The sequence below is a fragment of the Anthonomus grandis genome, chromosome 22, assembly GCF_022605725.1.
Source record: "Anthonomus grandis grandis chromosome 22, icAntGran1.3, whole genome shotgun sequence".
Taxonomy (NCBI): Eukaryota; Metazoa; Arthropoda; class Insecta; order Coleoptera; family Curculionidae; genus Anthonomus; species Anthonomus grandis.
In genome coordinates this window covers 37124196-37146730 of record NC_065567.1, presented here as the reverse complement: position 1 = coordinate 37146730, position 22535 = coordinate 37124196, and the positions used below count along the sequence as shown (strand labels likewise).

Genomic DNA, 22535 nt, shown 5'->3' with positions numbered 1-22535 from the left:
GCCTGAGAAATCTGTCTTATTCTGATAGGCAAATGGTTAAAAAGTTGACGACTATTAAACGGAACAGACTCATGCACCGATCTAGCGACCTATAAGTCTGCCTTGTGGAGTAAAAAGACAAATCCTGACTCAAACTGCCACCAATATTTCTTGTGTATTAAAGATACTGTTTTGAGTATAAAGAGACAGGGCAATGTTAAAATTTTTTCTGCAACAGAGAGAGTCTTACATGAATCTAATTGTTGAGTGAGTTTTAGAATTTTCGATAACCTATTTCAGTACTCTGAAGGTACACCACATTATTTGTATTTATCGCTATCTGGTGGAGTTTCTGGAGGGTTTAAAAGCATGTACACCATCCAACTCTCTCTACTTGCATCCATTATTTGCACTGGTGGTCTCAACATTGATTATACTCCCATGAATGGCAATTCTATTACAGATATTTTATCAGATTAACTAGTACCTGTTCACTGAACTTAAATTATGTGTGTTCTAATATTGAAAATCTCTATTGTAAAGTAATAAGTGCATCAATTTCTGATAATCTATGTCTTGGGAGGGTTTGATTTAACCTTGGTTTTACAACCATTTACCAGATATCAGATTACAGGATCAATTGTTTTGCAAAAAAATTTCTGTACTTGTGAACTTTAATTTGGCTTTCTCATAGTAAACATAAAGAAAAAACACAAAAAGGCTGGTTAACCAGGGGGATTGGATCCTTCTGTAGGAACATGAGATGCCTACATTTTAAAAAAAAAAGTCAAATTGTGGTAGAAATACTTTCCTTCCAGCACTATTGATACTAACTTTTTTATAGATATGTTGAAATATCTATAAAAGTTATTAAGTGCACAAAGAAGATTTACTTTAATAACAAAATTGCTAATTCTAGTAATACCCAGAAAGCATCATGGTCCATTATCAATGAGATAAGAGGAAAAAAAAGTCATGTTCTCAGCTCGATGCGGGACCAAGACCCTTAATTATCTGATAGGTTACAAATTCATTCTTCTTGGCACCAATAGATATTCCTGAAATTTAAAAAACCCTAAAACTTTTTAAAAATAAAAATTCTTCTGGCTATGATGACAACTCATTCAGGATCCTTCTTCACCTTTGGGCTTCTATTTTTATTTGTGCCATAAATGTCTCTTTTGAGAGGGGTGCATTTCCTGGCATTCTTAAGCATGCTTTGGTTGTACCTCTTTATAAAGGCAGTGACTCTGATAGTCCAGCAATCTTTATTCCAATGTCTCTTCTTCCTTCCCTGGGAAAGCTAATAGAACAGCTTGTCAAGAAGAGAGGTCTTACATTCATCACTAATTCAGCAAATTATATCCTTCCCAGTTCTTAATTTGACAGTCAAAATGGAAAAGCATCATCTGATGCTATTTTCCCTCTTCTAGAAGATATTTATTAAGTACAAAGGAAAACCTCCTTTCAACAGTAGTTTTTGGTGACCTATTGAGAGCATTCAAATGTGTCGATCATCATGTCTTGCTCCAAAAGCCTAAGGCTTATAGGTTAAGAGATGTAGCTGTCAATTGGTTTAAGTCTTACTTATGTGATCATCGGCAGTCAGTATTCTATGTAGGAAAATCTCGGTGTCATTTCAGAACAGTTGTAGTGTGCCTCAGGGCTTCATCCTTTGCCTTCTGTTTTTAATCTATATTAAAGATCTTGCTTCTATTCAAATCAGACTAGGTATTAGGTTTGTTGCTGATGATACTTTGATCATTTGGCATGGAGGAAGTGGTGGGGCATGAGAACATGATTAATACTGACTTGGTATATTAGTAACAGCAAGAACTAGTTTATGTTAATCTTAAACTTCAATCCTTTCTAGCTAACCTCTCTTTAAACCATAATCAAATGCTTCCCTCTGTAAGTGCAAAATTCCTGGATCTCACAATTGATGTTAATTTAAAATTAGAGGAACACATGAGGGCCTTTTCGGTCAAGCTGTCTTCTAATTGTTATGCCTTGAGAGTGCATTCCAATCATTCAGAGCCACTTGTACTGAGATCTGTTTATCTGTCCTTAGTTGATGAGTCTCAGATTGCTTATGGCATTATGGGGTTGTTTTAGTATCACCACCAGTTTTTCTTCAATATTCATCTTATATGCAGGCTCTAAGGGTCATATTGAAAATGTCTTTTAGCCAGTCTTGTAAACCAATATTTATCTCACAAAATATCTTATATCTTACTTCTATCATGCTTGTATTTGCTTGAGTATTTGCCTAGTCATAGTCTATAAGAAGCATTCCAATTCACTTGTCCCTTCTCGACCATATGTTACAAGACAAGTGGATAATATTTGATTTTATCTTTTGCCCAAGTTGCTCCTTGTGGTGCCCCTGAGGTTGATATAAATGCTCCTGAACCAACACCAAATTTGCTTATTTTTTCAATAAGTATAGAGTGATCAAAGATTTGGTCCGGACACAGTGGACTTACCTGGTAAAAAACCATGTTGTTCTGAATAGAATATTGTTATAAAACACTTTTTTTGAATATTTTATAGCATATAGTTCTCAACATTACTAACAATACTAAATTTAAATATAGGTGTTATAACTTCATGCTTTAAGTTACTTTATTTAAGAGACAAGTTCAAAAATTAGTGTGAGAGTCAGAGAAAGAGCCTCTGCACATTCTTTAAAATTGTATGCTGTCATATTTTTCTTACCTGTGGCTTTTTTTGGTTTTAGTTTTTTAATGCATTGGAGACCATTCTCAATTGTTATTTTTGAATAATAAAAATACCCTTGATTCAGTGTACATTTAAAACTATTTGATCTTTGAAAAACAGAGCCAAAGTATTCTTAGAAAACATCCTGACAGTATCTAATGTCTACTCAACGACATCTCAGGATCAGTTTGTAATTATTCTCAATATTTTCATTATGACACCTATATGCCACCCTACTAAGTTGTTCACCTCTTTTCTTAATGATTTATATTCCGGTGAAACCAAAGCATTTGTAGATTTATTTACCTGCCTATGAAGAATGAAATTTTTTTTTACATTAACAAAATTGTATGTTATGTACATGACTGTTTGGTAGCTCCCTCATTAAAATAGGAAGGGCATTAAAAATGTTGCCTTATCTTTGGTATACTGATGAAGATCTTCATGAAACACATAACCATTCATGCTCTTTTTCACATGCACCAGGTTCTTTAAAACAAACATACTTAACACAATTAACATCCACAAGTTCATATATATATTCACACAGTCTTCCCTGTAGCCCACTCCAGAGCCTTTCTCTAAAAATCAACTGCCTTTCTCTGAAGCCTGAAAATTCTTTCTCATTGTCCAGAATGTCCCCATGCAAGAATAGCACATGTCTAGCAAAAGTCTACAGTGAAACAGGCCAAATATGCTGCTCTTATGTGCTCAGAGACACACCACCGAGTCAATGTGTAGATCCTAAAACAGCCTAGAATCAAGATGAACTCCTAGAAACTTGATGAACAGCACTCTTAGAACACCTGATGAAAAACTTTCATGAATCATGTCATTATTCCTTACATAAAACACAATCTTGTTTGTTTTCTCAACATTCAAATGTAATCTATTGACTGCAAACCATTACTTAGCCCTCTCCTGGAACCTCAATAAAACCTCCATAGCATCCTCTGCTGTTTCCACAGTAGATAAGATGGTTGTGTTATCAGCAAAAAGTCTGAACTTTGCTGCTGGTTTTAAAGCTCTAATGTATAACAGGTCAGGAAAATTGTTCTCGTTTAATTACAGATATTAATTAATTTAGTCAGTCATTGGTATAATAATAAGATCCTTTACACTTTTTATTACTTTGATATTGAGACCTAAATAAAAACAAATGTGTTTGTTCTTTTTTATGTTATTTATGAAATCTGTAGGATGTCTCTGGTAGACTGGAATTTTACTTTATGTTACATTATGTGTAAAATTGTTAAATAAATATGCCATGAGAGTACTGGATTTGATCTCTCTTCTGGCTGTGTCCCTTAGCATTTATGATGCCCCACATGGTCTTAGATGGATTATTAGAGTTTCTGAGTAGAATGTATATATCTATACAGTGTGTCGGATGAGCGAATTTATAAGCAAAAATTTTGGGGTTGAAATTTGACCATTTGGCATCCAGCCCTGCTTAATTAAAAAATAAAATTTTGCATATTTTTATTTTTTAAAAATCAAGCATCACTTAATACAAGCATTTTTTAATTTTTATGAGTAGGTAAAGTAGTATTTCTAGGCAAGATATAAAAAAAGTTGTTTAGAATGCAAAATTATGCCCAAATACCGAATTTGATAACCATCGGCCTACTTTGATTTTTATGTTTAAATTATTTATTATTATTAAAATATTTGAATTGACTTTGTCTTCTTCAATACCCGTTTTATAAACGAGTTTAAATTTTCTATAATCCGCCTCAAAACTGAAGTTAGCATATTGCCTGCTCAACTCGCCCAGTAGTGTAAGATGCTCCCGCATGGCCCTTAATCTCTCATTAAATCAACTTATGTTTGAATCCTGGTCTGACCTAACACAATATGATTTCTCAGGGAATAACCACAAATAAGCACTCCTGAAAACAACCTTAAAACTTTAAAACTTACTCTCCATGGCACAAGCATCAACAAATTCCCAAGAACATTCAGAATTGTTTCATAAAATAGGAATAAGCCTGCCGGAGTTATTGGACAACATACCTTCCTTTTTTGTAATACCTTATGTCTTTTGCATTCAGAAGTTATGCTTATAACCTTGGTGATCGGACAGATTCAACTGATGTGTAAGTGTGTCTCATACAGGTATCCGTTAAGAAACAAAGATATTGTCAATGCAAGTACCACCTTTTATTGGAGGGAAAATTGTCTGACACAAACCAAGTCTGACATAGATCTGTAAGTTGTACTGCACATACCTGACCTGTTCCTAAATGGACATTAAAATCACCAGAGACCAAAACTACTTTATCTACTCCTATTCTGTTTAATATGCCCTCCATTGCTTTAAGAAAAATACCAAAACAGCCAAACGAAGACCTATAAATATTTCAAATATACACATAAAAATTTTCAATTAAAATTCCACAAACTTTATTACACTTTTCAAAATTAAAAACATTTAAAACAAAAAAAAACACCATATAAAAGATAAAACTTGCCCTTTGCATAGTTATAGGGAAATTAATTGGTAATACAATTCTTGGTTGAATGTAAAACACTAAATGTGACAATAAAATTGAAGCAAGGCTAATTTTTATCCTCATTAACATCGTTGTACATCGCATTATATACCCGATATAAAGATATAATAAAAATATTTATTTCAAACAAGTTTACAATAATTTAAAAGATATATAAATATTTTTATGAAAAAGGAATTAACCTAAGTAACAGCCGTGCAGCACTTTTAATATATAATCTTAACTCTTTTTTGGATAATTTCGAGAGGTTGGATAGTATGTCTAGTTACTGCGCCCCAGACACTGAAGCCATATGTTAAAATAGATTCAACCAGTGATCTATACACTCTAATAATACAATCTTTGGTGAACCTCTGCCTTAAAATATAAATTTGTACAACAATATCCTGTTTACCACATACATAATTTGCGTGACAATCCCACTTAAGATTTTCATCAAACCAAACACCTAAAAATATTTAGCACTTTTCACTGATTCTATAATAAGATCAGAGTTGCATGTTTATGGTTAGCACAATCTGACTTATGTATTCTGATAGATTTCTGAGTATGGGCCATACTAGCTTTAGTTATAGAATAGCAGATAAAATTTGATTTTTCATTATTTAAAGAGAGTAAGCTATAATCAAACTATTCCTTAAACTAATCAAAGGTTATGTTTCATGCTATGTTTTTTCTTTAATTAAAAGCATCACATTATCATCAGCAAACAGCACCATCATTGGGTAGAATGTCAAATATTCTTTCTATGTATAGGATAAAAAAAACTGGACCACAGACAGTCCCCTGTTGTATACCACACCCTACCGATAAAAATCAATCAGTGAATCTTCTTTCTTGACTGCATTCTGTTTTCTAGTAGGATTTGACAAATTAAGAGGCAGTCCTCAAATTCCTTTTTGAGAAAGTCACTTCAGGAGGAAGTGGTGCAACACAGTGCCTGATGTCTTTGCCAGGTCCAAGAACACAGTTATGCATTTTTATTATTATAGCTTTCTACAATACTGTTTGCTACTTTGACCAGAGCATTCTCTGTACCAGTGCCATACTAAATCTACATTGATTTTTATTAATAGCTATTCATTAAGCCTTGAAAGCTCGTACCTTACCAATATTGTTAATGAGAACAATAGGTCTGTATGTACAATAAGTTTATTTAAGTTAGAGATGCTTTTACCCATATTTGTCTCAGTATTTTTTAAGGAACTTATGATTGTAAAAATGTAATTTACAGACATTGGATTTAAGAAGAAGCTTTTATTACAGAATTTGGAGTTATAGCTTTTAGTTCAGGGTCTTTTTTTTTTTGCTAAATCTTCCTCCACCCTGCAAAAATATGCTCTGACCAAGAACACTGGCAATAGATGAAGCTCCTGTCACTTTATTTGTGACTAGTTTTATGGTTTTCCACATTTCCTTTGAGCTAGTAAAATTATAACTAAAAAGAAAGCCAAACCCTTTTGCTTTGTGAGTAAAATTACTTCATAACTTTCTGTAATCGATAAATCTTTCTATAGCTGTGATATTAGAGTTTAGAGAATATAACTTTTTTAGTTTATCCCTCTATCTTATAGATGTAATAATGCCCTTGGTGATGACTTTTTGCGGCGAGTCCTTACATTTAGTATAATATTTTTGCTACAGTTTAATATGCTTAATGTTTAATAAAGTGCAGTGTATGTATCTGTAACGTAATGTATATGAATAAATTTATAATTTATTCTAAATAGGGCAATACATAAAAAGTACTAAGTGAATAAAGGTTTTACATTAATAGTCTGGATGAATATAGTTAGACAATTGAAATAAAAAAATGATGCTCTAATGTGATTAGCTACAGTGATTTTTACTGGTTGCGCCACAAATGTAAATTATATTTCTTCTCTGCAACACCAAAAGTGAGGCTTTGATTAGAGAACCTACAAAAAACAAAGACCATATATTAACCTTAGCTATATCAAGAAATTAACTGATTTTGCCATTACACACCCCAACTCAATTGTAATTCCCGCAGCAAATCATGCGGATGACATTTTCTTTGAAAAATTTAAAAAAATCAAAATTTAATTCAGCATCCACAATAACTCCCAAGAATTTAGTCTCAGGCAGAGATTTAATTGAAAGAGTATGGTCATCGGAGATATCATTTTTATTATTAATACATCTGTCTTGGTGTACCTGCAGTTTATTCTATAGAGAAAAATTCTTCTGTGGTTTTGTCTTGATCTTAGATACTAATAAACCATATTTTGAATTGGAAGAATTTGAACTTTTTCTATTATGAACCAACCTATCTGTAATTTTGTTTCCAATGCATTACAACTATCTGTGTTTTTGCTTTTTAAGAAGGCATTATCTGTTTTATTGCCTTATTATTATTAATGTTGTCAAGCTTGTTTCACTTTATGCAGTTATCGGCTTCTTTGGTCGAATACTTAAAAAAAAGCTTAATGCTCTACACTTTATTTATATAATAAAGTGGTGTCAAAACCACCACATGTAAATAGAAGTATTAGTAAGGCATTGAAGTATTTGTATTCTTGTTAAATACAGATGAAAAATAGGTGGCAAAGAAGTTTGTAATAGAACCATATCAGCTTTAGATCATGAAGGAACATCTCATTTGGAACAGTAAAACCGCCTTGATTAGACAGGAATTCTAGAAACTTCCAAAAATCTTTGCTATTGGTTTGTATTGCATTTTCGGCTCTCTCAATATAATGTCTGTAGCATTCCTTAGATAGTGAACGATATTCTGAGCGCAAAGACTGAAATTTGTATTTGATCTTGATTGCCTGTACCGTCTGTGATCTATTTTTTACCAATAATTAGTCTTTTCTATCCTCTAGAAATCATGGTGGATACTGTTTTTTAGGAGTAGTGTGTTTTATTAACTGTTTCATTATTATATTTAATTGTCATAACTTTTAAATATGTCTAGATAACTTTTAAAAACAAGAGAAAAATACACCTTAACATCAGTTTGTTTTGGTTATATTTTATATATGTTTTTTATGTATTGATAAATGGAAATAGGCATATTTTCATACGTACTATTAACATTGAGAATCTTTAAAATTTAATCAAGTGACTGAAATATTAAAATCACCTATTTAAATATTTCAGTCACCTTAAATATTTAATTAATAATTAACTTTTGCTCTTTGTTTTAGGTAAAGCTGCAACTATGGAAGATACCTCTGCAACCACAGATGTCAATAACACTTCTGACATAGAAATTAATGAAATTAGTGAAAATTGTGATAATCAACAAATGAATAAAGACAGTAGTAATGCTTCTAATGACTTCCAAGAATCTGCCTCATTTTCACCAGAAAAACAAGAACAATGCACAAAAGATTTTGAAAAAACTGAGAGTACCAATGGGTTAGTAGATTTAAATGGTGAGACCATTGTGATAGATGATCCAGGCACAGGTACTAATAAACTGAATACAAATGGTGAAGGTTTGGAATCAATGAAAATCAGTAATGATGCTTTAGATAGCATTCATAATTCTGGCTCTTCACCACCAAAAACCTTAGAAACCTCTAACAAACCAGAAGTTATTCATAAAAATATCGATGACACTCTATTAAGTTATGGGGATAATGCAAATCAAACAGAAGACAGTAAAGGAACAAAAGATCTTGACGACCCTCAGCTGCATATTAACGACGATTTTGCTTCGTTATCACAAGAAAAACTTTTTAGCTTGTCACAAGCAAGTCATCAATCTAGTGACATCTCTAAATTAAATATCAGCGCAAGTGATAATTCTACAATATCAGAATTAAAATACAGCGAAAGTTTAGACGACCTTGAGGATTTACGCTCAATATCGCAAGAACAACCAAGAATACTACACGATCCAGAGGAATATCATAAGGACAGTAATGGTATGATGTCATTGGACATAGTCTTCAAAGAATCAAACAAATTGCTTGATGAATTAAACTTGAAAATAAACCAATCAAATCAAAGCCCTAATCTGTCAGAATTGAGTGAATTAAACAATGATGAAGATGTTCTTCCTGAATTAGGTCACAAATCCAATGAAATAAGCCAACCATCTACCGATGATGATGATCTTGTTATTTTAACTCGAGTCAGAAGTTATCCGGAAAGCATTGTTATAGATGATTCGGACCAAGAAACTGATAATATTTCACAAGAAAGTAAAAGCAGCAATCTTCCCAGCAGCAGTATTAATATCTTCAAAGAAATGTTACAAGAAACATCATCTAATAGCGATCTGAGTGGTTCCCTCGTTACGTTAGCAAACGTGGAATACGTAGATGATAGCATTGTCATAAACGACTCTGATGAAGAGACTGAGCCTAAGTCGAAAGTTAGGAAAGTTTTTCTCGTAAATCTTAAAAAGACAGCATGTACAGATCTTCCTTCGCCATTTATAAAGGTAAGTAAGCTTTGCAATGTTTTATAGTAATGCTTGTTTTGTCTGTAATGTCTAATTTTTAATATCTTATAAAGGATCTACGTCATCATTAATAAAGATTATTAACGATGGAGGCACACTATTTTTATTGAATGTTTTTTTTTTTAAGAAAAAATATAATATGCAATTAACAAGAAATTTTCGAAAGGTTAGAGATTTTCCTAACTGTCTAAAATTTCTTAGTATACATATTTGACTACTTTTTAAAGACTGAAATATTTTTTTGCATAACTTTTGTTCTCCATAACTATCCGCGATCACACCCTAGAAGAATCTAATAATTGATACGAAATGCTATTGGTATTTGCCTATCATGGAAGAAAGGAAGTTACATAAAGCAAACAGAAATGAAAATGTAAGCTAAGCAGGAAATAGCTAGAAAACAAGTTCACGGAAAGATCTGGATATACACCGAAAAAAAACTGTATATCCACGACTAATAATCTTGACTGAATAAGTTTAGATTTATAGGTCCGTAATGAGAAGTAATTTTATTCCAGAAAACATATTCATGTTAAACCAATTCAAGATATATATTTTACTTAATGGTAACTAGTTTATTATATCATTGTTTGGCAAAACAATATTGTGCAAATGTAGTTTTATTGTAATAATAGTGCAGATTTTAGCACAAATAAAAATAGTGAATTATGTAGGACTTTTCATGGCTTATTTAAGTTTCTTATTGCAATTACCTAGTATTGTATGCCTGGACATGACAATCTCCTTTAGAAATTCCTTCCAATTGGTAATCACATGACAGCTTTTACTTTTTTTTTGCTTCCAGTTTAGGTGGCCTGTCAACTGCCCAAAATTTTCTTATCTGTTGTTGTTGGATCCGACGGAATAATGATTAATCTGTAGTGTATATTATGATAGGCTAGAAAGCTTTGCTCTAAAGTAGGAAATGCATGCATGAAACTGGATCAGATTTGTAAAATTTCATTCTGGATTCTCTTAGAAAGATGTCTATAGGGTCTATTTTCGATTCTCACCTCTGAGAATAATAGCGTTTCTATGTTGATATCTTCTGGAGACTTTCCCATAAAGATGTTGCTCTGGAGGTTGTCCATGTTTACAAAGTTTAGGTAGCAATCCAGTACATGTTGTACGTAAGAGTGACATATTTCTTTGAATAAGGTTGGAAATTAAATATCTGCGCCAGTTATGTTTTTATTCATATTAGTTTTTCAAATTATTTTTGGGGTGTAACTTTAATTGAATTTTTTTTCTTTTCGTAAGATAGTAACTATATGGCGTTCTTAATAGGGCATCTATATTGCATATTTGAACTAGTGCATCTTATCCTCCAATCTCTAAAAAAACGTTTGCATTATTTCAGGTTGAACCAGCTTTTACAGAGTTTTTAAGAATGGTCGAGGAAAGGCTCATTGATACACCATTTGAGGAACTTTTACCCAAGAAGGTTCCAGTTATCCAGAAATATTTTGATAAATGCGTGGATTATACGGATAAACATTATTTTAAAATGATTTTAGCTAATGCCATGGAAAATATGAGGTAATTTTTATATTTATTTGTGTTGAGAACATTTTCAAAGTCAATATATCTTTTGTAAAAACCTGATAATCAGACTATTCATTTATTTGTTCAATAATAAATCTATTATCGCAATAAGGAATTTTGCAAGTTAACTTTATTTTAGACATTTAATTTAGTGATATTTGTTAATTTGTGAAAGATGCATTTTGCCATCCACTGCATGGCTGCTGCCTCTAAAAATGATTAATGATTTTAAACAGTGTTTGGGCGATTCTAACTTAAAGTTCTGGGGTATAAATTGATGCTTAATTTATTTTAATGTAAATATGAGACCAGTTTTTGTTTGCTCTTTTGGGTGTTTAGTCCACCTTCAACTTTATTTGTATGTAGTATCATATTTCAGGCAATGAGTTAGCAGAAAGTTTTACTTACTTTTTATTTTGATATTCAGTTATTTAAATTTAAGATATTTTCGATAAGAGCTATCTTGCACCAAGTAAGGTGCTTATGACATATATGTATCCTATCATCCTGTATATAGCACAAGAAAGAAAATTTGAAATTTTAAGATATCGTTTATACACTGCTAATTCTATTGCAGGAAATCTCCGACGGAAAAAGCGCCAGAAACTGCAGTAAAGTCTTTTCATAGCGTTTACGCATATTTAAAATCTCGTCTGGAGGAAAGCATAATTGAAATCGACGAAGAATCTGTATCAAAAGTAAAAAAGTTGGAAAAAATGATGAGGTTATTGCGAAGACGGATTATACTGCTGGAGGAAGAAGAGGTTGATCTGAGCGATGAAGAAGGTTCCGCGTATCTTATGATGGATAGGCAAGAAGTTACATGTTATAAGATTTTTTAATTTAAAAAAATAATATTGTTTTTAGATATCGTGAACGATTTAACAGAATTTACAAAAAATATTGTCAAATTCTCAAGAAAAACCCCTATCTGGGAAGAGCCACCTACGACAAAATAGCATTTGTTAATTCCAATTATATGGCTATTAATCGGGCTATAAGTAGAGAATACAAAAATAGTTTAAAGTTCCCTACCTACCTTGAAGTAGAAGCCTTAATTGAAAGTGTTAATAAAGAAGAAAATTTAGGCATGTCAGAGCAAGAGCTTAAAAAAGAAAGTAAGTGCAAAATTTTTGTTGCGTCTGGCTATAAACCAGTTTGTTCAATAATAGTTACTACGAGGGTGGATCAAATATTAACCTACCTATTTTTTTTTAATCTATTGCAAAAAGTTGTCAACACAAAAGAAATTACATTATTTTTCTACATAGTCCCCTCCCTTTTGAATACATTTTTCCTATCGAATTGGAAGTTTTTTCATGCCCGTTTCGTAGAATGGACGAGGTCGGGCCTCTTCTTTCAGAGGCCCGAACAAGTATAAATCACAGGGAGAGAGGTCCGGACTGTAGGGAGGGTGTTCCAAAGTAGTCCACTCCAATTTTTGTTGCTTGTCCATGGGCGTCGTGGATGGGAGCTGTTTTCGACGTTGACACGGCCTTTCCGACATTCTTTGTGCCAACACTCCATGAGATGGCATTTTGATCAATGACATACATAAATTACAGTGACTAAAGGTCGGTTAATATTTGATCCACCCTCGTCATATTATATAGTATGTATAGAAGTATAATAATGAATAGTGAATAATATTTATTATATAAGTATACTACCCTATGCTAAATATATTCATAAACAAAAAGTTCCTATAAACATAGGACCTAAATGTCTTTTGAACTATTTTTTAGATTTTGAACTACAGGGTGGTAAAGTTTAAGAAAAAAAAACTTTTTAAGAATAAAAACTAAAATTTTTCATTCCTAGATTGTAAATTTTTGAAGAAAAATGCAATGAAATGAATGAAATCATTAATAATCAGGATGATGAAAGTAATGCTTAATTAACCCACTTAAATCTAAGTGATGTGTCCATGGTTTTTTTTTTGTGAAGATTGTGCATCTAGTGAAAAAGGTCCCAGAGATCAAATGTATTTTACAAATGATCCTATGGTTGGAACGTTTGGTGTGACACTTAAATCACGAGACATTTTTACCACTAACCAAAACTCTTTATTTTACTCTCGACATGTGTTTCATTAATGATGTTTCATTAACATCTTCGGGAGAAGATTAGAACTAAACTAAAAGTACTTACAAGCGGAAATACGAAAGATGTAATCAACAGAGCGAAAAATGCAATGAAGCATGGCCGAACAAATTTTTCCTCTACCTAAACTATACAATTGACTATAAATGATTGGACCTTTATCCCTATTAAAAATGGTCTTTTGATTTTTGAATATTGCTTAACTTTCGTATGCATCTAATTTTCGATTGCTATTAACTGGTTTCAGTAATTTAAGGTTGTCTATCCCTACAAAGTCATGAAAACATGTTCAGCTAAACTTGACTTTTCAACTCTTCCATATTTCATATGAGCTACATGTTCTTTAAATCTGAAATTGATTGATCTTCTTGTTTGCCTATGTACTTCTTATTACAATCGTTGCAATTAATCTCATAGATCCCGAATTTTCATTGGTCTTTATTTTATTTTTTGTGTTTTCTAAAAGATTTCGTAACTTGACCGATCTTCGATAGACCGTTCTTAGACCTTAAAAGTCTTTCAAATATGGTATTTCAACGACAGTTTGCTTATTTTCATTCATCTTTTTGAAATGTAGTAGAGTCTTTAAGATTTGCTTTAAACCTGTCTTCTTATCAGCTTATCAACCATCATATCGTCATAACCATTGACCGTAACAAAGTTTTAATTATTGCTGTTTCTTTATTTAGTCTGTTATTACTTGGAGGAAATGAGACCAAACGATGTACCAAGAAATGCATGCTAGTCATTTTATGTTGCAAACAATGGTTAGATATAAATGTAAATATAAAATTTTAAGTGATTATTATTTTTGATGACAAGAGTATCTAGGAATGGAAGTTGGTTATTTGTTTCTTGTTTGAGGGTAAATTTAATGGATGGAAAACAGTTATTGAGTTCTTCTATAAACTTATCAATATTGCATTTGCAATATTTGTCAAACATAACAAACACATCATCAACATATCTTAAAATTCTCAACCAAACTCGGGTAAAGTATTGGAATGTATTTTTTGCATTTAACTCGAAACGTTCATGAAAAGTTCCGCTAGAAAACTGTAACTTCCAGTTGTTCATAGTACGAGTTGTTGTATTGAAAAATATTTTATTATTATTATTATTAATAATACACAGGATCAACCCCCATTACAAAAAATATCAATATTTCGGAAAAAGAAATATAAGCTAAACTACCTAACCCATAATGAAAAATAATTATAAGACTGAATTTCCAACATGAGTAATTAAACGGTTTTACAAGTACCAATAATAATCTCTCAAAATGTAAACAATTGCCATAGCAAAATGAGTGAAAAAAGGAAAAAACAAGATATTATTTATCACTGATAATGATTTAATACACTTCAAATTACTAAGTATAGAGCAAAATTATTTTAAAATACAAAATTCTACAATTTCATAATAAGATTTTTAAAATAGAGTAAGGAAATTCTCAAAACTTTAATTTCATTAGAGTTTACTAGCCTTAAGGTTCTTTCGACAGGCGAGTGCATAGCATAGTTGGTACGATAAGGCAAAGAAAACAATCGATTTACCCTTAGATTACGGTTTGGAATAATAAATGAAATTTTATTAAGTAATTCGGGGCAAATCACAAGGCCATTCAAAAGTTTGTAAATAAACATTAAATCATTATTAGTGCGTCTTTTAAGTAAACTTCGCATCTTCAGCATGTTCATTGCTTCATCATAACCATGGTCATTAGGAACTGGAATGTGAAGTTTGTAAAGAAGAGTTTTAAACATTTGCTCTGAACTCTTTTCAGTGCTATACAAATATTCATGTAAAAAGGAGACCAAATTATTGACATTACCATCCTCCAACAAAGAGAGAAGTGATGTGTAAAACCTTTTGCAAGTTTCAACCAAGAGGTCTTTACAATTATGCAAGACAAAACGAAGGTTGATGTTTCGTTACGATAGTATTCACATGGGTATTAAAAGTCAATTTTTCATGAAAAAAGTTACGAATGTCCTTTATTACTTTAGTGTACCTAAAATTAACATTATCAGTGGTATAGGAGGAAATAAGTTTGTTTTTTTTTTTGTAAAAACTAATGTAACTTCATTTACCACATTCAAAACCAAACCAATCCCAACACACCATTCACACAGTCTATTCAGATCATATTGCAAGAGAACCATGTCTTGTTCTGAGCTGAACACTATATAAAACTTTAAATTGTCAGCCAACAACAAAAAAATACTATTCTCAAACAGAAATATCACTAATGAAAATATTGAACAATAGAGGAGAACAATGACCATCCTGTGGAATCCCACTATATAGGTCATACTATAACAGTGTGACCTAGCTAGCATCACCAATTTGTACCTGCTGAAATCTGTCAGAAAGAAAATTTGCAAACCAAGCCACCAAACAATCTGAAAAGTCAAAAAGTCTCAATTTATCCAATAATAAGATATGGCTGACACTGTCAAATTCTCTGGAAAAGTCTAAGTAACAGACTAAATTACATCCACTTGTTCACCCTTCTCCAAAGCACTTGCAGTTGTATCAGGATACAACAGTTAGTTTGTAATACCTGCCACGACTGATACCAGCTACCAGTTCTTTGCAATAAAAATTAATTTCGTCATGAATAAGACTGTCTGAATAAGTTTTGGAATGGCAGACTGTACACACACACTCCTCTAAGTCTAATGACCTACTAAATCAGAGGGAATACGAGAGGGTTACATTTTTTTTTAAAGAATAATTGGGTATACCCTCAGGGCCAGCACTAAGTTTAAGGGTTAATTGAAAGATCTTATCAAAAATTAATCCAACAGATAATTTTGGATTAGGAATAGTCATGTTTAAACAAGCCTGTTAAAAAGGTAAGACATTACAATCTTCATTATAGACAGTAGAAAAGAAGTTGGCAAACCCCTCTGCGATTCGTTCACAACCAACAAAATCCTCATTATTATAGGTCTCTCCTGTTATTAAACTTATACCAAAAACGTTTGGGGTTTGTATAAAGTAATTGGTCCAAAGTTCTGGTAACAAGTTTCCGTTAGAGTTTTGCACCTAGCCCTAAGATATTATATTAAATATATTAAAATACTTTAATATCTTAGAGCTAGCTCTTAAATAATATGACTATAATATGACTATATAGACTTATATTTTTTACGCGCAATTTTCTTCTGCTGGGCCAAGTACTTTAACTTCCTTGAAAACCAACAAACCAACTGGGAGAAGATGAGGTTTTATATCTCTAGGAGGCGCAAACAAAACTATAGCCATATTTAATAAATGATAAACTTCTAAATTCGCTTCATCAATATTATTTACATTTAAAACAAGGTCCCAATTAACTCCACCCAAATAGCTATTAATACCCAAATAATCTGCATTTCTAAATTCATTAAAAAAAATTGTACAAAATTTAAAGTTTTTTCTTTACTATTGTTTAAAGTTAATTCAAAATGGTAAGCCTTATGATAGACAGATTTACCAAAAACACAACCAACATTGGAACGATACACAACCCATTTGAGTTAGGGGTGGTATTTAATTACAAGCTAAAAACAATTGCTCAACTGAATCATCCTCTTTTAAGTTTTTTGGCACTTATGAAGTCTTTAAGGTAAATTAATATACTTCCACTTCTGCATTTATTGCTTGGAAGAGACGATCACTCTCAGCGAAACAGATCAAAAGATTTTACAGCCAATAACAGCATCAGAAAAATTATCAGAGACCCAACTCTCAACAAATATTAAAATATCATAGTTAGAACATATAATATTATTAAGTAATTCTTGCAGTTTGGTACGTAATCCACCTACATTCAAACCAAAAAATCTTGTAATGGGGCCACTTTAATTTTTTTCTATGATTTTAAACATGTTTGTTAGTTGTGATATAAGGCATATTGTTTCTGTATTTGATTGTTAATTTTTCTTCGCCATCACTTTTGAGCTTGTTAAGCGCATCAAAAACCTTTTTCACTTTTAACTTTAAATACATGCATGTGTTCGCCACTTTCAACATATCCTTAGCGACCTTTTTATCGGAGAGTGTTATCTTTAGTGGGCGCCGGCGGTATTATCCACTTGTTTCCACACCCTCGAATACCAATTTCAAATAAGTTTTTGATTTTGGGGGCACACTCCTTGCAAATGTATGAAATGGACCTACTCTGAGCTGAAATGGCATGAACTTAACTAGTTCCTATGTTTGAATATTTCTTGCACGTAAGAATTTTGCACCAATAACAGGGATATATGAAGATATCACTTGGATTTTTTGGTGTATCCTTAAAGTTGCAAAACATCACGGTCAGCATATTTTCCAGACATGACTAAGAAGCATGCACCAGAGGAGGTTAGGATTGTAAAGAGATTGAAAGCTTTTGGATGGTTACTTAAAAAAACCAACTATATATTCACATTTAACTACAACTATTGAAAGTGCCATAAATTACACTAATTGAAATAATATCTGCTGAGAAAATTGACATTTTCATAAGACAACCAAAACAAACGTTCAATTGTGAGGTTAGGTTAGTTTTTTTTTTTAGCATTTTGTGACATGCAAAGTGTATTGTTAATTTAAGTATTTCTTGGATTCTATTAAAACCATTACTTTCCAAAAGTTCAATCAGATATTCCAAAGTTTCTGGTATAGGAATGCTTGGGAACAAAGAAGATACATTGAAAGAAACAAGAATTTAATATGGAGTTAAAATTAAATTATTGATTTTTGAAATAAACCGTTGGCTGTTTTTGAATGAAAACCATTCATAAGGTAATTTTAAGGTCTCAAATTGCTTAACTTTAAAAATTTTGAAGTGTAAGTTGGAGAGCCTATAACGGAGACAATTTGTCTTATTTTATTCCTAGGTTTATGAATGATTGATTAACAATATAATTTTGAAATGGTTCAGGAATGGAATTTATCTGAAGAGGAAACAAGGTTTTTGCAATCTTCTTCTGAAACATCCTCTCTAGCAACTTCTTTCGAAGATATACTTTATAGGGTAACATTGAAAAAAAAATTGTTTTTTTGTTAAAACTTTACCACCTTGTAGGTCAAAATCTAAGAAGCTTAGGACCTGTGTTTATAAAAATTTTTTGCTTAATTTTGTTCAAAGAAAACAAAGATGAATAAATTTAGGTGTCGAATGCTTCAAAAATTTGGGTACGCTCCTCCAGAAAAAGAGACGACAAGAGCTATATGATATGCACATAGAATATATAGACTATTTAGAAGATCCAGCAAATACAGACCCATCCTTGGACAAAACCTTAAAAAGGCACAGTTCTGAAGCTGACATCAAGTTAACAGAAGTAATCCAAGAGTAAGTATTACTTTTTATACGCACTTTTTAGTTTCATATTTAAAAGCATTTAGTGCTCTAGATATTAGAATATTTGGTATTGTAATATACCAATACCTGTTATTGGTATATTACATTACAGAAATTTATGTAGGTGAATTACATACAGTACATAGACAACCTAATAAAATAAATTTATCATTCTAATTTCTAAATAACAATTTTCTAGCAAAAAGTGATCTGATAACATCATTCTGTGTGCTACAAAATTAAAGAAGTAGGTACATAAATTGTTCTGACAATGTAAATACAATATTTTCATAGTTTTTGTACCGTTTTGTTCTTATTTTAGAGTTACTTACTTTAGTATTACTTTATTACTTAACTAACCCACCTAGGGTTAGTTAAGTATATTAAGTTTAGTTTAATATTTTCACCTATAAGGTATAGCTTTTAGTAGTTCATCTTGTTTGAGGGCCCAATTTAATACCTAGTGTGTGTTATTTTATTGTAAATCCTGGAAATTTTAATTTTCTACACTTGTGTACTTGCTTGCTTTAACTTTCAGTGTTCTCTTGAAATTACTGTTCTCCATTGGTAGAAATTATGTAGAAACTTCTAAAGAGTTCTAAATTGTTCCATGAGTCTTTAAAAGAGGCCATGTTTCTTGACATTTTAATCAGACTATTTATTTTGAAAGCAAAGGATAAAGTGAGTCAGGTGAATTTTTTGTAATCTGGCGTTGATAATAAAAATTACGAGTTCCTGACATAAAGGTATATTTCTGGCATTAATGAATAATTTGTAAAACTTTTTTAAAGATTTAATTTCATTATGTATTAACGTATTACATTTCCTTTATCTTAATTTGGAAATCACTTGAAAAACTTTAAATTTTTTAATGTTATCATATCTGTTAAACTTTCAGTTTTATTTAATTCACCGAAATGTATGATTGGTACTTGTGTTTAGTGTTTATGTTTTGTATATATGGAAAGGTGTTTAAATATGCGGTAAATCGCCTATATTGCATTGCATTGAAAAGAAAGAATTAGAAACTCCAGTCACCTGATCCGGCTATTTCATATGCCAAGATGACTTCTCCTAGAATCTCTGAGCACACTCTCTTTGATTAGATATAAGCTATTTAACTAATTGGAATAGGCGGTAATTTATGTTAACTAAATAGCGGTGCACATACTCTTAAAAGCGTAAAAGCAAGCTTGAGAAGGAAAAATAAAAACGTAAATACGTGGTCTAAATGGATTGTGGAATTCTTAAAATGTGCGAAAATTTCTAAGCAACATTTTGTGAGGAAAAATTTTAAAAACTGAGAGAAATACGCTTTATTACATGATTTCTTGGCTATAATATATTTCTTATGTTTTTCACATTTTTAATGAGTGATAACATCTGGTCACGGAGTTTAGCGAAGTCGGGTGCGGCCAGATGCTCACCATTTAGATTTATATCATTGGTTGTCAGCATTAACAATCCGTATTTTGTCAGATGTACGTATGTTTGACGCGTGTATTTTCGAGTTTGTACGATTAAAGTCGTATAAAATGCAACGCATCTATTCAAATTTAGAATAGGCAAATTTGCTTTTTGTTTAATTCTTTTTGAAAGAGAATGTTACATCTGCTGTTCAACGGCATTACAAATCAGTTTTAAATTTGTTGTTTTTTTGTAAGTAGGCCTTAATTTCTAGTTTTCTCATAGATACAGACGGCAGCCCGAACTCTACCCGATCGAAACCAGTTGAGATTGAGAGTAGGGTTTAGACTTTTTTTCTATAATAGAAAGATATTTTCTTTCTATCCAGTTAGAGAGTTCGCTTGCAGGGTTTTTCACTTAAAACTCCGCAAGCCAATAGCTTCAAAACAAAAATAAATTTTAAATTTCTGTTAGGTGGTCTATACCTCTAAAGTTTAAAAAATTCAACGCCTGCAAAAAGCTAGGCGTCGGGACGCATCAAAAAATAATTCGATTGATAATTCGATTGGACTTTAAAAATACGCGAATACAAAAGCTTAAACGAAAACTTACGAGGTTATACCGATTTATAGTAAATATTTCTTAATTTATAAAAAATGTGATTAACGCTTATTTTTACAAGTATTTCATGAATATTAGTTATTATGGCAACCATTAGTAACGCAATTGTTTTAAGTGCAATTACGAACGATAGATGTTGTCATGTTACTGGCGTTTGTATTATTGTTTTGTTTCATGTTAATTTCTAAACTAACTATTTTAGTATGATCTTGTAAAATTATTTTTTAGCCATTTAGTTCTGATAATATGATAAATAAATAAATAGTATCTACAATCTAATAACCAAAATTATTATTGCAATTAACTATATAATCAAACAGTTTAAATTAATAAAAAATCTGCTAGAGCACAACTATCAAAAACTTAATAGATGAGCGTGGATAAATATTATTTAATGATTTTGAATAAACATATACTTTAAAAGTATAATCTTCTATTAATTCCTACTGGGAAAAATTACATCTTGAAAACTCCTATTAACCACTCAGTTGTGCAACAAACACAATTAATTTATTTTGTTACAGATATGTGAAGAAACAAGAGGAACTCGAACTCGAAGAAGATGAAATAATGGAAACTTCAGAAGAAGCTTCAGAAGAAGACAGCACTATTAGTACAATTAGTAGTGACTTGTATGAATTAAATCCTGATATATCCGTTGATCCAATTCTTAGAGCTACAGACGAGCTACTTGCTTCATTGGATAGTACAGCAGAGCAAGAATATTCTGGCCAATCAAAACAAGCTGATACTTCATTACGGCGCTCGCAAGGACCTTTAAAAAAGTTATGTGAAATATGTGGCAAAAAAATTGTGATTGGCATGCAAAAGTCATGTGACAAATGTACTAAAGAAGATCCCATTGGTTCAAAAAGAAAAAATGGCGAAGGCACTTCAAGAGATGGTGAACACCTTGATAAATTCACGGCGATGGAAGGTAGCGACAGAAAAAAGAGAAAACTAGAACATGATATCGAAAAATCTGAAGATCCCGGTACTTTAAAAGAACAAGCATCACAAGGTATATGTCCAGAGGAAGATAAAGAAATAAATAAAGTAGAAACTGATATCACTGAGAGAGCATTTAAAGAAAGAAATCAGCTTAAGGGTGATTCATTTGGCAATTCTTCTTATAGTTCACAGGTTGCAGGTATCAAAGATGAAGAAAAATGCGAAAAAATTGCCGAAAAAGTTGAAAAGAAGGAAATAACGGGGGATTCACTTGAAAATATTACCGACATTTCCAATACAGAGGTTACAGGTATCAAAAATGAAGAAAAGATTGCCGAAAAAGTTGAAAAGAAGGAAATAACGGCGGATTCACTTGAAAATATTACCGACATTTCCAATACAGAGGTTATAGGTATCAAAAATGAAGAGAAGATTGTCGAAAAAGTTGAAAAGAAGGAAATAACGGATGATTCAGTTGAAAATTCTTCCGGCATTTTCAATTCAGAGGTTGAAGCACAAAATATTGCCGAAAGCTCTCTCAAAAAAATGAGGAGCGATTCATTTGAACAAAATGATTCTAAGGATATAGTAAATACTGAGAGAGATGTAGATATGAAATGTACTGAAAAGCAGGACCTAAATGCCGAAGAAAAACCTGAGACTCGACCAACGATAGGTAACGAAGCCACCAGTGCATTTAAATAAAAAGCAAGGACTCTATGTACTCTTGTTTTTTATTGAAAATATGAAATTTTAAAAAGACTATGGGAATTTTTGCCAATGACTGTTGCAGTTGTTTGTGACCTTTTATAAATTATATTTTGTGAAAATATTTTTTTGCCAAAATGTTTTAGTTATTAATTTGTTTTGACATGTATGACATGTGTTAAATAAATTTGAGTTAACAGTA

The 22535-nt window shown here is 31.6% G+C and overlaps 1 protein-coding gene across 5 annotated transcripts in view; it reads left to right on the top strand.

Annotated features, from left to right (window-relative positions):
• Positions 1 to 22535, top strand: part of LOC126748723 (uncharacterized) — a 44101-nt gene extending 21566 nt beyond the window's left edge. For 4 of the 5 annotated variants that reach the window (XM_050458116.1, XM_050458119.1, XM_050458120.1 and 1 more), the window contains 6 exons: positions 8390 to 9636; positions 11018 to 11196; positions 11780 to 12013; positions 12070 to 12320; positions 18454 to 18637; positions 21199 to 22535. In XM_050458116.1, the coding sequence (XP_050314073.1) occupies positions 8390 to 9636; positions 11018 to 11196; positions 11780 to 12013; positions 12070 to 12320; positions 18454 to 18637; positions 21199 to 22330 (3227 nt within the window). In that variant the 3' untranslated portion in view covers positions 22331 to 22535. The remainder of the gene's footprint in view (positions 1 to 8389; positions 9637 to 11017; positions 11197 to 11779; positions 12014 to 12069; positions 12321 to 18453; positions 18638 to 21198) is intronic. The other variant, XM_050458117.1, reaches the window with a different exon arrangement.